The sequence below is a fragment of the Caretta caretta genome, chromosome 3 (genome assembly GCF_965140235.1).
Source record: "Caretta caretta isolate rCarCar2 chromosome 3, rCarCar1.hap1, whole genome shotgun sequence".
In the NCBI taxonomy this organism is placed as follows: Eukaryota; Metazoa; Chordata; order Testudines; family Cheloniidae; genus Caretta; species Caretta caretta.
Window position 1 is genome coordinate 128,957,042 of NC_134208.1, and position 16,929 is coordinate 128,973,970.

A 16,929-nucleotide genomic window follows, 5' to 3' on the forward strand; every position below is an offset into this window, starting at 1 on the left:
CGTGTCCTCCCGCCCCCCCTTTACAAGCCAAGGCTGAACGATTTCAGCAATGTTGCACTAAAAACGATGCTTTCCAGCGTCAGGGTGCAACGTACCGAGCAACAACAAAATAGGCCGGTGGCTCTGAACTGGGCAGCAGACAATACGCAGGACGCAACCCTGTGCTCACCTTACCCCTCTGCGTCGCGCTCATTGGGGAGCGTAAACCCACCCGCACACGCTCGCCTATCTGCACGTTGTTGCACAGTCTCCAAGAAACTGCTGCAAACCTCAGCGCTGAGCGCGGACCAGAAATAATAAAAGCTACGTATCCCCCCCCCGCAACCATTATTTTTAAAGGCTCTGGCGGCCACGAAGATGACTGGCGTGTGCGCGCGTGTCCCCTGGAGCTAAGCTGGCTGGGTCAATCAATCAATCAGTCAGTCAGCGGAGGATCAGCGAGTCTGGGAGGAGAAGCTGGGCGAGGGAGAAGTGAAAGGCAGAACGCAGAGGAAAGAGAAATAAAAGATTTGGGGCGGTTCACACGACAGCAGCAGCTCGCGGGCTGTGTCCTGCAGCTCCAACCCCGCCAGCTGCTGCAGCGCGAGAGGGCACGTGCGAGCGGTGCTGCCCGAGGGGAAGACACATAGGAAGGGGGCAGGCTTGTTGCCCGTTTTCTCCTTCCTTTTTCATTGTCCCGTGGCTGCGGCCGGCGACCCTCCGGTGCCGAGGGAGGGGTGGCCAAGCGCAGCGGAGACGCGGGGCTGCATCCGCTCCGCTCGGCTCCAGGGAAGCCGAGAAGCGGCACGCCCGGCCCCGGAGCAGCAGGCGAAGTTTCCCTGCAGCGCGTTGCGCGATCTCAAGGGAGCCCGCACCAAGGCTGGGGAGGCAGCTCCCGGGCCAGAGGTGGGAAGCGCTCGAGCAGCCGGCCAGGGGAGGGAGCGCGCTGTCCCCCAGCCCCGCACTGCAGGGGGTGGGGAAAGAAGCCCTGGGCAAAGGGACCTCCCCGCAGGAGAGACTGAAAAGGAGCCAGAGAAGAGGGGGGGGGAGGGAAGCGAGAGCCCAAGGAAATTCCCCCTCCTCCCCCGCCAGCAGCGACTTTGCGGCTGTCCCGGCTCCGGATCAGGATGCGGCTCCCGTTGCTGCTGCTGCTGCTCCCGGAGCTGCTCCTTCTGGTGCCGGCTCAGAAGTTCTCCGCGCTCACGGTAAGGCAGGCGCTCCCCTCTGCTCCCCTCAGGTGGGCTCACCAAACAAGACAACCCTCGGAGCTCGCTACTTGCGTCCCGCGGGAGCGAGTGGGAACAGTTTGGGGGCGCGTAGGGCGCACCCAGAAACCAACAAACCCTGGACCTGGTCTGATCTCTTCCCTTCCTCGGTCAGGCTAATGCGGAGGTTGAATGAAGCGTCCAGGTCTTAGGGGGGTGACTTAGGCTCCAGGTGACTCTGCCCATGTCGGTTCTAACCTGTTCTAGTTCCTGAGATCAAGCCTTCCCAGCCTCTCCTAGGACAAGGGCTGATGGATCGCTGTCTATTTCTGTAACGCGGTGGAGAGAGAAAAGGAGACCCCTTTCCAGCTGACAGTCAGAGATCAGGGAAGCTGACTTTAACCAACGTGGATAAACACAGCATTGCATTTTGTTCACCTTGCCTGTAACACGAGCACTGGTTAGAGAGAGACGCAAGCTGGAGAAACTAAATAAGAAACCTGTTAGTGGATGATTTGGAAGGGTAAAGTGTGCGTGTGAAAATGATTTAGTAGGGCAGTAGCAAGAGAATTCAGCACTCGAGTTTAGCCATAGATCGGGTAGGCATACAGGTTGAATGGTTGCAAGACAGATTTCTTCCCCTTTGCTTGTAATGTGCTAGGTAACAGTGCTGCTGCTGAAATGCTTTTCTGAGTCTCCTTGGGACAAGATAAAGTGATGGTGGGGGAAAGAGGAAATAAAACCTCTCCGTCTTCTTGTATTTATCTTAGATATTGAAAATTCTTCAAGGCTGTCTTTATTTGTGTGTATCGTACAACACAGAACACATAGGTAATACTCCATAAAAATGTACCATTTGCATTTTCCAAGGAAAAAGATTAGCTATAATAGTTAAATGGAAGTTTACTGTGGGTCTCCACAGAGCCTTAGTTTAATATTATTGCCTTTCTTATGCTGCAGTGTAATAACGTTGCACTGAAGGCTGCATCTGGAAATGTGTGGATCATCTTTGGTTGACTATTTATTTTTTTTAATTATAAAGCCCCATGAAACGTCCCTCCTTGGCTATTCTGAGGCCTGTGATGCTAAACATGGGACTGTGTATAGGGATGGGTGAGCTAATTCATTAGGATTGCTAAATAAGCCATAATCACTTCTCTAGCCAAGACCTGAGGTTTGCAGCTAATAGCTCAGTTCAGTCTTCTTGTAGAGGTTGCGGTGTTTGCAAAACTATAATTAATGCAATCTGTAGAAATAAAAATATATTTATTTATTCAAGCACTCATTTAGAAACAAAGAGCAGAATACACATTTTCAGGCTAAGTGTTTTGGTAAAGGATATTCAGTTTGGAGGTTTGCAAAGGGAGATGTGTTCTATTTTTATCTTAGACTTTCAGACAATGAGTGTTTCTGTAAGATAGTAAATGTTACATAGTGATATTTTCAGGGGCTTGGGGGTGTTGCTTATACCTGAAATTCTTCATAAGAGAATTGTCTCCCTGTCTAATTTTATTGAAAATTATTTGTAGATTAGAAACGGCTAACTGAAATCACAAAGCTCACTCCAGAATTTCATAGTGTGACACTTTTGTAAGCATAGAACACATGAAACCAAGTGGATATTATCCTTTTTACTCTTGGAGTACTATAACACCACTTGGAAAGACTGGTTTTTAAACTGCTCTCTCGTGGTGAGAGGATTTTTGGGAAAAAAAATAGGACAAGGTGATTTTTGGCACTGAATTCCAAGTTTGATTTCAAAAGCACGTTAGAAGTTGAGTTAGTTGGTTACATGAACAAGGTTTACAGAAACCAATACTTTGTTTTCTTTCCTTGGCCCCTTAGACATTTTAAATGATTGTGAATTAGGCTACCAATCTTAGTTGTTCCATGTAACAGAAACTTCTGTTATATAACACCTTGCAGCCCAAAGGATCCTAAAGCATTTTATCACTACATATATATACACTGCCACTGAAATGCAGCCATCTCTGGGGAGATGGATGGTAGCTCTACTGAAGTGGAGGAAGTGAAAGTTTGGCCAAGGAGACTGGGCCAAACCACTGTCTTATAAAAATGTAATATGTCCATACAAGGCAAATATAACTTTGGTTTCACCTGAAAGACCTCCCTCCCCCAAATAAACTGTATGGCACTCAATTTATATACCTTGGAAGGATGAAGAGCTAAGTCAATTCTGATGGCATTTGAACCTGGGCTTCCAGAGGGGAATTGAAGTTTGAAACTTGATGCTTAGGTTTGATCTACACTGGGGCTTCCTCACTGGTGGCAACCAGCTCTGGTATAGCTGCAATAGTGCTAACTTCTGTAGGCAGTGAGCCTAAGCCAGTTCTTCACAGCACTCCCTGTGGATGTGCTCTCAGAGAGCTGGCCAGCAAACATGTCACTGTTTACATTAGAAACCCTTAATCCATAAAGTAGGTAATAAACACCTGGATGCACATAGTCTGCAAACAGAAAATGTTAATCTTGTAAAAATTTCCCATAAAAATAAACCTTGGCTCTTGAGTTTGGTACCACGTGGGGTGGGGGAGTGTTATTCCTACAAAATATTTGGAGACATTCCTTATTAAAATGGAAAGTGAAGTATCACAGCAACATGTAGCTCAATACTAAATCATCCTGTATTCTTCCTTACAGTCATTTGGCGTGTAGTTCACAGAGTGTATCAATCTGAAAGTTATTTTTCTCTGGTTATGTGTTCTTCATTCCTTATTTCCTAATACATTAGGGAATTGACTTCCCTGAGGTACTAACACAAAGGGGTGCATTTTCATCTCTAACACTTCTCATAAATGTTAATAGGTGTTGGGTGTGTGAATCGAACCTGGGGTATTTGGGTCAAGACGTGAGTGGACGGGAGTGAAGGGAAGTGTGTGTGTGTGTGTGTGTTTTTACCTGCTGCATCATTCTACAATGCTAGGTTATCTCCCCCTGCATATAGAACACCCATCTCTGTTCCCTGTGGGAAATGAGAGCTGCCCGCCAACAACATAGCTTGGAGAGTAACTAACAGAGGCCAACGTTTTCAAAAGTGGCCACAGATTGTAGGTATGTAACCTGACACACCAGGGACCTGAGTTTCTCAAGAGCCGAGTACCAACAATTCAGAATGAACTCAGTAGGAACTGAGTGCGCTCAGCACTTTTGATAATCAAACCTCAGGTGTTTTAGGCAAAAAATCAGAGCATGCAGAATCAGTGGCAAGTTTTAAAAATGTGGCTCCATGGATTGGAAAACTCGCTTTCTCTCATTCAGATTATGAGCAGCTCTAAGGCTGTAGATTTAGAAGAGAACTTGACAATGTTGAGGGTCAATTTTTATGTTTGGATCTGGCAAAATAGGAGTTCTGGGCTTTTTGTTTTAACTTATTTCCCTGGTAGCCCTAGAAGCAGAGCAAAAATTGCTTTCAAACAAGAGTCTATTGTCTGCTTCCATTTAATTAGGAATACATTCTTCAATTAAAATTCCCTTGGGGGAAATTAAAAGCCCAGGGCTTAAATTAAATGGAAAAAATGATTTTGCAAAACTTGAAGTTTCACAAAACCCCAAAGGGAAAAGTTCTAAAGGTTTCACACAACTCATAACTCCAGTGGGTTCGCCAGTCACTGGTAACCAACCTCATTTGTGGCTCCAGTGCTGAGCCACAACTGGCCTCTAGTCATTGTATAACTATGTGGCTTCCTACTGCCTTGACGCTAGCGGCCAAACTGATTTCTAATGTGCACAGGAGTCAAAGACTCCACCACTGCATCCAAAATTATAATCTGGTCCTTAACATTATTTCAATCCTGCAGAGCTCTTGGCCTGTTCTCATTCTAAGACTGCCTTTGCCAAGGTTGCTCCTGAACTCTTGTCTCCTGTGAAGCATCATGTTGCAATGCCAGCGCGTATGAATAAAGGGGGGGAAATATCTATCATATTAAAACACTGTCAACTACTAGCTGAGCCACTGGGCTGAGGGGAGATTTTTATGAACAAAAGTTGGCAGCAGAACACTTTGGGAAGCTGGGGTGGGAGCTATTTCACAAGTACACTATTTTAGGGGACATCTAGATAAGAAACTGTTGAATGTGGAGGGGCTGTAGCCAATTTAGCTCCCTCTCCCTCTGTCAAACACCACTATACAAAGTCTTTACCATCTAAAAAGAACTAAATAACTTTGTTCTGGAAACAAGTCTATGGAACGACAGATGGGATTCTCCAACTCTTACAGTACATCACTAGAATATTTTCATGATGTATTACTTTTGTTACGGCACATAATATTTATTTAGCATCACAAATCTCATGTATCTATACCTATATCTATCTTCTTACTGAAATATATTGGTAGATGAGAGAACAGAACTTGATTGGCATGATTCCAATAAGGGAAGTCACATATTATGGATCTAGGTACTTTTGCATTGAAATACAAAGCTTTAATGTACAGTCCATCTTTCTCTAAGTTTAAGTGAGACTTAGATTACTGCACTGATCCTGAACTGAAAACATGGGGCATCTTTTACACTGTTTTTAGAACTATCAGTGCAGCTTCTATCTCAGCTGGAGTTGTGCGTGTGTGTGTGTGTGTGTGTGTGTGTATTAATGGGATGCAAGTGTTTCTTATTTGAAAACATTTGCATTACTCCTAATGTACCACGAATATTTAATTTTATGCCCAAAAGACATGCAGAATCATGTTTGTCTTTCAGTCGAATATCAATCTTGGATCCTAGCAGAAAAGAAAATTCTTTTTTGCATCTGGAAAAATCTCTTACTGAAACGTACAGCTCAGCCTGTCAAACGTTTCTTTCATCAGATGCTGAATATTTCAAGGAACAATTGTTTTCTTTTTCTCCGTTGGCACATGCTTTGTGAGTATTCAGTAGCATTTAATGCCCTGGATAGGTTCCACAACACTCACCAGTATAAGATGGACCACTAAGGTAGTTGAGTAGAGGGAAGCTAAACACAGTCAAAGCTTTCCAAGTTAGGGACCCAGTTGAATGGCGCCTACAAAACCCAAATATTTGGAAAAGTTACTTTAATTGTGACTCAAAACCAAGACCATAAATAAAACTGTAAGTGGCTCCAGATCCTAACAGCATTGTTAGAGAAAATGGGCATTGATGCAACAAAGGGCACATCAGTTCCGAAAATAAAACATTCTCAGCAATGCTTCCCTACAATAAACTTTCAAGACACTTCTCATTGTAAAAAAAACAAACAGGGTTATTATTAAAAGGGTCAGAAGAACTTGAGGTTGTGTGTTAGAAGTCACTTTTATGCACGCAGCCAACAAACACAGTCCCATTTAATGTGAAGTGAACAATGTAGATGTCAGGTTGACGGCACACTGGGAGCGTTTTAAAACTGAAAGGGTGGGGGGGACAGAGGGGGTGGTTTACAGGAAAAAACATACATAGGAAGATACATTTATGAAAGGCCCTCCAGCCCATTTTGCTGCCTTCATTCATTCTTTGCCCTGAGGGGTAGTCCAAGGAGCCATAGCACTAGTATCTAGTATATTCTTTGTAACAGTGGGCAAACCTCCAAAGCTTTGGAGGTTCCGTTCATTTTGGAGGAACATCCAAAAATTTAGATACTTATCCAGAACGTATCTGAACCTCATTGGTTTGGAAATCAGTCTAGAAATCTCTTCAAGCTCTGGCTTGCTCAGGAGTTTGCTAGTGTTTGCAGTATTTTGGCCAGGCCAGAGTTACCACAAGAGCAGCTGTTTTCACGATATTTTGGTACTTCACCTTTCTGTCATGCTCAAGACCTGAAAGTGGAGAGGGGCCTGAAAATTAGTAACCAACCTAGGAAGTCAAGAGAGCTATTTTTGGATTGCAAATGAAGGTTTGAGTTTGGTTCAGGTGTGTCAATTTTTATCTGAAATGCTTCATATGTGCTTGACAGAGCTGTGTGGAGAATGGTAATTGTGTTTTATGAAGGAGTTAGGGATTTCAAAATCTGTTTTTATTCTGATTTGGAACAAAAACTGAAAGTTTTGAAATTCTCTGTGTAGGAAAACTGCAAACATTTGTTTCAAGTCAATCAAAATCTTTCATTTTGATTTAGACTTTTTGATTTTATATTATAATATATAAAATAAAAATGCTTTGCAATGACAAGTAGTTTCAAAACAAAACAAAACAAAAAGAAACTTTAACTATCATGTCAGAAGAGGATTTGCAATATTGTCAGAACTTTTTTCTTCTTTTTTTAAGGGGAGGAGGCTCAAAATGAAATTCTAGCAACATTGACCCAATTTTGCAAAAGTGTTTAGATTTCAACAGAATATCCTATTCTAATGGAATATGGTTCCATCAAATTTTCTCTGACTAGCTCTACTTTCTGACCAGTACCCACCCCTTTCATTTCACTAGCAGAACTGAAAACACCCTCCACATACGGACACTGATTATTGGCTCCAAAAAAGGAAAAAGTTGAGGAAAAGCTTGCAATCTGTTATATGCTGACATTACATGATGTAATAGGTACTAAAGACAAGGAAAGATGACTGAAAATGCAGCAAAAATTTAGAAATACTTGTGTAGATTACAGACTAGCAAACAACCCTAGCTGGCTACAAGATCAATAATGGCTGAAATGGGGGCAAATTCTCAGTGCAGACAAGGCCAGAGAGGCCATGTCTTGGAAGAGAGGCTAGTGGAATCTCCATGCCCATTCATTCCTCGGCCTTGCTGTCAAGGTTGTCCATTAACCATGTCAATTGATTGTTTTGTGTTATGTGGTCAGCTAGTCACTTGGTATTGGTCTGAGTTTCCTGACATCACAGCTCCAAATAATAAATATGCTTCGGAGAAGAATAGGTAACACAGCACCACTCGTTGGCACAGAATAACTAGGGTAAGATTCTTCGTGCCATAGGTGCAATCAGCAGCCTGAAATTTTAATCAGCATTTGGAGAATAGATTTTTATTTTTTTTGCAAACCTTAAACTTATGTAAATAAACTGATTTAAGACAATTATTTTTAATTTTAGTTTTAAGAGATGAGTTGGTATTTTATCAGCTGATGAAGATTCAAGATAGCAGACACAGAATCATTGCTAGGGCCACAAGAAGCATAAGAACAGCCATACTGCGTCAGACCAAAGGTCCATCTAGCCCAGTATCCGGTCTTCCAGCAGTAGCCAATGCCAGGTACTTCAGAGGAAATGAACAGAACAGGTAATCATCAAGTGATCCATCCCATGTTGCCATTCCCAGCATCTGGCAAACAGAGGATAGTGACACATCCCTGCCTATCCTGGCTAATAGCCATTGATGGACCTATTCTCCATTAATGTATTTTTTTTTTTTTTTTTGGACCCTGGTATAGTCTTGGCCTTCACGACATCCTCTGGCAAGAAAAACACTGACTGAAGGTTATCCATGCTCGTTCACCCTTGGAATTCCCTAATGTATTGCTCTGCCCAAAAGTTCACTCAGGAATATTTACCTAGTATCCACTGCAGTGGTGGGCAACTTGCGGCCTGTCAGGGTAATCCGCTGGCAGGCCGCGAGACAGTTTGTTTCCATTGACTGTCCATAGGCATGGCTGCCCGCAGCTCCCAGCGGCCGTGGTTCACTGTTTCCCAACCAATGGAAGCTGTGGGAAGCAGCGGCCAGCACGTCCCTGGTGAGATGGACCAGTGAATCAAAAGCAGAGTAGCAGGCTGCAGCACAAAAGACAAGTGCATCTTGGTGTGAGGCGTGTGTGTCACTTTTATCAAGGAGGGAGTAATGGGGAGGGGGTTTGGGGGTTAGGCTTAGCAGAAGAATCTGGGGCTCTGTCCATATTCTGGGGGAGTTGAAGAGATGGGCAACACTTTTCTGGATTCACAACCCATTTTACCTTAATCCACATCTGCAAAGAGAAGTGAATTTACCCAGTGCACATGTACTGAACTGTCTCAGTGATGGGAAGGTGCATGTAACCAGTGTAAGCTGAGCCATATTTTCTGAATACTGGATGTACATGTTCAGTTGCCTACATACCAGAAATGCTTTGAGATTGGAATTAAAGTTCTAAAATAGGCGATTTAAAAAAGTAGAATCTTTTTTTAAAGTAAAACCATTGTAATATGTTTAATATAGACTGAACTATGCTTTGTTTGCTTTTCTCATTTCCTACTGCAATATGAATACATCTATTCTCCTTTTTGAGATTTGGAAGTGAATTTAGTGCTTTTGAAAAAAAAAAAAAAAAAAGACAGTGTTAAAGCCAGGCATGGCTAAAGAAGATACAATGGAAAGCTTTACTAGACCGCTCCAACAGTTGATTTAAATCCTCCTCAACAGCAGCCCTGCTATTCCAAGTCTCAGATGACAGTTAGACTGCCAAATACACTTTGTTGTGTAATTTTTAATTTAAAAAAACTAAGATCTTGAGAGCGAAAGCACAAAAATCATTTGTTCCAGGAAACCAAATAGGAATCAGACAGTGCCTCCTAAAGTGTAGGGTTCATTCATTAGTCTAAATGGGGCCAGATTCCAAACACATTCACACCGGTGGCCACTGTAAATCCAAAGTAACTCCAGTATATCTGGTGTATGGTCTCTGCAGAGTTCTATTTAATGAAATACTGCCCTGATGGACACACGGTGTTGCCCCAATGGTGCTTCATAGTCTTGGTCCAGACAGAATGTGCCAATTACATGTGCTGAGATTATATGTGAGATTAATTATTCTGATCATTTTTTTCAAAGTCACCATTTATCAAATGTTTAGATGAACATTATCCAATCAGTTCTAATTATAGTACATAGACTATAATAAATATTATAAAAACCAGTACCCTTAGAATATGCAGAGGGATTAAAAACACAGAGGACTTTTGTGATTGGAACATACATGTGTATGTGTTATGTTACTTATCTCTGCTATATTTGATAGGATTTCTTTTTGGAGGTAGATGTCAAAGACCTCAGAGACTAAGGATAAAGTCCAAGGGGAGTGTGATTTTTGCACACATCCCTACATTCTAGACAACATTTCCCCTCTTCTTACCCACTGCCTCCCAATATAGCCAGGTGGTATCACTCATCTAGCATCCTAAAGGGCAGGCAGGTCTCACACATCTTCCTTTGAAGCCAACATCTGTGGCACTTCATGAATCAGCCACTGGAGGGAACCCAAGAACAACATTGATCAGCTCAGTCATCTGTGGGGGGGGCTAACTGTCAAAATTCCTCTCTCCACAAGGCAATAGGAGTGCCAGAGACACACCTCACTGGGAACCTCAGTGCCCAGTACTTGCACCTCCACTTGCCATCAAGTGGGACACACAAAAGACAGTATCAAAGGAATCTTAAAAATGTGGGATTTCTCTCTTTAAATAGAAGATCTTCTGTAACTTTAGTGCCACGATTCCCCCGAACATGGATCATTTACAGTAATAAGAATGCTAGTGTGGCACAGGAGAATTATGGTCTAAACTGAAAGCGGTCCCTTATACTGTGTTACATTTTGAGGTGTTCAACCTACCGAAGAGGCGTTTGGCTGGCTCGTAAAATGTTTATTGCATGTATCATTTGGCGTTTGTTTTGAAGCATTTACTTACAGGACTTTTAGTGAGCGTGGCAAGAGAACGAGAACTTATTTTCCACACTGCATTTAATAGGGTTATGTTTCAAGCAGCGTCCTCTCGGGAAGGCAGGTTTCAAGCATGTCAAAATTTTTGATGGATTGCAGCCTGAGTGGATTTAGTTGCAAATCTGAACTTTGCACAGGAGGGTTTAACTTTCCATCACTTTTCCAAAGAGGCGTCATAAATTACATTTCTGGAAAAAACAAAGTCTTTTGAAAGTGGAGTTCATCTGGTAAATTCTTCCTCTAAGTTCCCCTTCCCTGTCCTGGCATGCTATGCACTACACAGATAGCGACATGAGCAGATGCTGAAGGACTCTCCAAGCAATGCCTCCGTCATTACCTGATGATAGAACTTCCTAACACAATTATTGGGCTTAGTCAACATACAAGCATTGACGGAGCTATTTCCTTCGAAAGAGGAAAGGCAAAACTTAATGAGCGCGATTCTCTATTGTCCTGCACCTTGTCCAGTCATTTACATCAGTGCCAAATAGGTGTAAACTACTTCCACCATTCTGATGTGGTAGCATTTTACACCCACTTGGCACTGGAGCACCTGCTCACACAAGGGGCAGGGTGACAGAGAATCAGATCAGGCCCTTTAACACTAGATGGCAGAAGCAGAATTGATATCCAGGTGAAATAGTTTGAATCATCCTGTTATGGATTGGTTTGTGTCCCCCTATGGCTCGGGACAGACCCACAGAGGCAGCACTGTGGAGTTGGAAGTAGGGCTCCCGAATTGGTACAACGAATGGAGAGATTGCTTTTGATTTGTCTGCTGATTTTTGGCAATGCACCCATTTTATTTTCAACTATAAATTAATGCAAATCCCAGTCCTTATTGGTAATAGCCTCATGTCCTGGACAGTGAGGAATTTACAAGAATCCCAGTGGAGGAATGACCGGTGTTGAGGTCCCTTTTTGCAATGAGGAATGCCATTCCAGACTCCACCATGTCACCAACCTCCTGCCAATGATTGATTTCCTCCCTGCTCAAAGCAACAGATTTGTTTTTTGGCCAAGCCTGTTAGCCACTTCTCTTTAAGTCTTTTATACAGAATATGAGGTTACTTTTCCCATTTAGCAGCCATCACTGGTATTTTTATTTCCTGTGATGAAGATTTGCATATAATGTTACTGATGGTGAAATGGATTATACCATACGATAAAGAATTTATTGATGAAATACCTATAGCAGAACTAAATCTAGCCTGAGTCCCTACTAGTGGTAAATCTACTTGGACTGGAGGGTTCAACAGCTCAAACAGCCTTTAACCTCTAATCTACTGCTGGTCCGCAGCAGGCCAGTGCAGATGAGGTCTAGCCCAGGAGTAGATAGTGGGATCCACTGTTCCAGTTCCTCTTCCAGGCAGCTTTGGTTATTGGGCCTTCTGTAGAGTCCTAGCCAGATTTTAAGGTTGCCATCCATAGAAGAACCTCCAGGCCATGGGGAGGCAGGCAGAGAGGAGTGCAAATTGCCCACAGTGGTAATTTGTCTCCAACAGGTTTGTTACAGAGTACTTGCACAGTGTCTTCTATAGCCAAAATTGTTGTCTCCTCAAGCCAGAAATTACACCTGCAGCACCAAATGCAGATGCACCCGAATAAAGACCCTCCCAAATCAGCTGGTTGATTTTTTTTGAGAGATTCAGCCCTGTGCAGACAGGTTAGCAAAACGGCTGGACACCAATTAAGTCACATTTCAGGCCTAAGTGGAACATCAGTTTTGCATTAACCTTGAGCTGGCTCCTCTGCACAGGGGCAAATTTCACTCTTGTGTTTTTCCAACTTCTGAGAGCTTGATTTCTCAACCTAATCATTGCATGGATGTGATCTGTCCGATCTCTATGAGAAGTCAGGTATTACTAAAAAGCATATCCCTTGTTCATACAAGGAGCCACAGGCTCCAAAATAACATCTGCTATCCTTTGTTTGTATGTCATCTAATAATATGTATCCAAGAATGCCATCTCCTCTCCAGGACAATGATTCCAAATTTAGGTTTGAGCATACTGTGTGTATATTTCACCTCTACATTGCTATGCAAAGTTTTACTGCTCATTTTGCTTGTCAAGAATGATGGGGAAAAAACCCACAAAAGGCTCAGAGGTTCAGTTCAGCAAAATTCCAGAATTTAAGATTTTTTTTTTTGGAAGTTTATCCAAATTATGTGAAACATTTTGGTCTAAGAATCTCATAATAGTTTTGATTTGACAGGATTTTGAAAGTATCCAGGTTTTAGCCACATTGGAAATACTGCAGGGGCTGCTGTATTTGGTAGTTGATAAATTTGCAGAGGTATCTGAAATTTAAAAAACTCCCCAATCTCACTCCTCCAAGCAAACAAAAATTCAAATCAGGTTCACTTCCTGATTAGGTTAAGGCAAACATTTAATACTTATTACATTAGCCTGCTTGTCCACCATCCTACATTTCTAATGAGTGGAATACAGTACATTGTTTTAATATCTGGGACAATACAATGTACAGTACCATGAGTCATATTGTAGGAATAGCCAAAAGTTTCTCTGTTTGCCTGCCTGCAAAATATATCATCCCTTGAAAGCTAGTTTGTCTCTCTAATACCCAGGGGGTGAGGAAGCTCCAAAGTGAGGTTTGTTTTACAACTGTGGCAGGAAAGAACATTTATTTAATACAAGCAAGAAGCAATTAAAAGCTTTCATTAAAATTAGATGGGTACAAATAGGTCTAACCACAGGTGAAAACTCATTACTTTCATTAGACTGCGGTTAAATCAGTGTCATGCAGATGCTAGGTTCAGTCCCCCGAGGGGAACTTTGTATAAAACAGAGGGACATACATGGAAAAGAGCATGTTTGATGGATGGAAAACCTGAGTGAAATGTCAAGTCATCAGCGTTTAAGAGGTCATAGTTCATATTCCATAGCTAGTCTCTGGCATGCAGGATGTGTTCTCAGGAAGAACCCTGAAGCAATCAGTGTTAGGCAGAGGGAAAGCAGGTGTGCTACTCCACTCATGTTTGAGAAAGGGAGTGCTAAGCTAATATTTACTTGCAGTGCTTGGCCTTTCTTGTTCTGAATTGCTTCATGATTTTTAAAGCTATTTGCATTTTTTAAACCTTTTTTTGCCAATGATATTGCAATTTACTGTAGCTACATATAGAAGGTTTTGCAGATGAATAATAATCTTTTTTCAGTACTTTGTAATTATAATGTGGCCTGAAGATCTCGTATATAAACACATGCACACACCATCCTGTATTCTCAACTTGGATATTGTTCAAGACCTGCTGGTGTTTTGTGCCATGCATGTGAATGCCGCTTAGAAAGCAGCTGTGTCTAAAGTAGGAATTCTTCAACAGTCCATTAATGGGCAGTGGCCTTTTCAGAGGAATTACAGATGGAGATACTTAAACTTAAGTGAGTGCTGTACAGTTTACACCATTGCAATGAAAATTGTTTGAGCTCCTCCCTTTTGTTTAGAATGGACTCAGCAAAACTTTTACATTAGAACCGGCATTCTTTGCGTATCCCAAATGCCCATGGAGGTCAATGAGAGTTTGGTGTGTGCAAACCCTGCACAACCAGTCCTCTTAAATGCAACCATCTAACCATATACTTCTGGATGATGGAAGCTGTCCATTTGGTAATTAACTGACATCTGAAAGCAGATAAACTTGTGAGATGATGTAGTTTTTTCCTCAGCATCAGCTCATCTTAGAGTAACTCTGCAAAGATATTAGAATCTGTAATTCAAATTGGCCTTGATATGAGAATTGTTCAAATGGACTGAGAATTAGCTGAATCAAAAGATTGTAAGTAAAAGCAAATGGCAACACTTCTGATTTTTGGGCAGGGGGTAAGTCCTGGGGTGATGAACTGAAAAGCATAGTCATTACATTTGCAGGGTGTTACTAAGCTGGTGTGTTGGAAAGCATAGGGGACAATTTCCTGGTGCAAGTGCTAGAGGAGCCAACTGGGGGGGGGGGGGGAGCTTTTCTTGACCTGCTGCTCACAAACCGGGAAGAATTAGTAGGGGAAGCAAAAGTGGATGGGAATCTGGGAGGCAGTGACCATGAGTTGGTTGAGTTCAGGATCCTGACACAGGGAAGAAAGGTAAGCAGCAGGATACGGACCCTGGACTTCAGGAAAGCAGACTTCGACTCCCTCAGGGAACGGATGGGTGGGATCCCCTGGGGGACTAACATGAAGGGGAAAGGAGTCCAGGAGAGCTGGCTGTATTTCAACCCTGTTGAGGTTACAGGGACAAACCATCCCGATGTGTCGAAAGAATAGTAAATATGGCAGGCGACCAGCTTGGCTTAACGGTGAAATCCTAGCGGATCTTAAGCATAAAAAAGAAGCTTACAAGAAGTGGAAGGTTGGACATATGACCAGGGAAGAGTATAAAAATATTGCTCGGGCATGTAGGAATGAAATTAGGAGGGCCAAATCGCACCTGGAGCTGCAGCTAGCGAGAGATGTCAAGAGTAACAAGAAGGGTTTCTTCAGGTATGTTGGCAACAAGAAAAAAGCCAAGGAAAGTGTGGGCCCCTTACTGAATGAGGGAGGCAACCTAGTGACAGAGGATGTGGAAAAAGCTAATGTACTCAATGCTTTTTTTGCCTCTGTCTTCACGAACAAGGTCAGCTCCCAGACTGCTACGCTGTGCATCACAACATGGGGAATAGATGGCCAGCCCTCTGTGGAGAAAGAGGTGGTTAGGGACTATTTAGAAAAGCTGGACGTGCACAAGTCCATGGGGCCGGACGAGTTGCATCCGAGAGTGCTAAAGGAACTGGAGGCTGTGATTGCAGAGCCATTGGCCATTATCTTTGAAAACTCGTGGCGAACGGGGGAAGTCCCGGATGACTGGAAAAAGGCTAATGTAGTGCCAATCTTTAAAAAAGGGAAGAAGGAGGATCCTGGGAACTACAGGCCAGTCAGCCTCACTTCAGTCCCCGGAAAAATCATGGAGCAGGTCCTCAAAGAATCAGTCCTGAAGCACTTACATGAGAGGAAAGTGATCAGGAACAGTCAGCATGGATTCACCAAGGGAAGGTCATGCCTGACTAATCTAATCGCCTTCTATGATGAGATTACTGGTTCTGTGGATGAAGGAAAAGCAGTGGATGTATTGTATCTTGACTTTAGCAAAGCTTTTGACGCTGTCTCCCACAGTATTCTTGTCAGCAAGTTAAAGAAGTATGGGCTGGATGGATGCACTATAAGGTGGGTAGAAAGTTGGCTAGATTGTCGGGCTCAACGGGTAGTGATCAATGGCTCCATGTCTAGTTGGCAGCCGGTGTCAAGTGGAGTGCCCCAGGGGTCGGTCCTGGGGCCGGTTTTGTTCAATATCTTCATAAATGATCTGGAGGATGGTGTGGATTGCACTCTCAGCAAATTTGCGGATGATACTAAACTGGGAGGAGTGGTAGATACGCTGGAGGGCAGGGATAGGATACAGAGGGACCTAGACAAATTGGAGGATTGGGCCAAAAAAAATCTGATGAGGTTCAATAAGGATAAGTGCAGGGTCCTGCACTTAGGACGGAAGAACCCAATGCACAGCTACAGACTAGGGACCGAATGGCTAGGCAGCAGTTCTGCGGAAAAGGACCTAGGGGTGACAGTGGACGAGAAGCTGGATATGAGTCAGCAGTGTGCCCTTGTTGCCAAGAAGGCCAATGGCATTTTGGGATGTATAAGTAGGGGCATAGCGAGCAGATCGAGGGACGTGATCGTCCCCCTCTGTTCGACATTGGTGAGGCCTCATCTGGAGTACTGTGTCCAGTTTTGGGCCCCACACTACAAGAAGGATGTGGATAAATTGGAGAGAGTCCAGCGAAGGGCAACAAAAATGATTAGGGGTCTGGAACACATGACTTATGAGGAGAGGCTGAGGGAACTGGGATTGTTTAGTCTGCGGAAGAGAAGAATGAGGGGGGATTTGATAGCTGCTTTCAACTGCCTGAGAGGTGGTTCCAGAGAGGATGGTTCTAGACTATTCTCAGTGGTGGAAGAGGACAGGACAAGGAGTAATGGTCTCAAGTTGCAGTGGGGGAGGTTTAGGTTGGATATTAGGAAAAACTTTTTCACTAGGAGGGTGGTGAAACACTGGAATGCGTTGCCTAGGGAGGTGGTGGAATCTCCTT

General features: G+C 43.3%; 1 protein-coding gene across 2 annotated transcripts in view; it reads left to right on the forward strand.

Annotated features, from left to right (window-relative positions):
- Window positions 1-353: 353 nt before the first annotated feature.
- SMOC2 (SPARC related modular calcium binding 2) overlaps window positions 354-16,929 on the forward strand; it is a 178,151-nt gene continuing 161,575 nt past the window's right edge. The window contains exon 1 of one of the 2 annotated variants that reach the window (XM_048843976.2): window positions 354-1,184. In XM_048843976.2, coding sequence (XP_048699933.1) covers window positions 1,107-1,184 — 78 coding nt within the window. In that variant the 5' untranslated portion in view covers window positions 354-1,106. The remainder of the gene's footprint in view (window positions 1,185-16,929) is intronic. The other variant, XM_048843977.2, reaches the window with a different exon arrangement.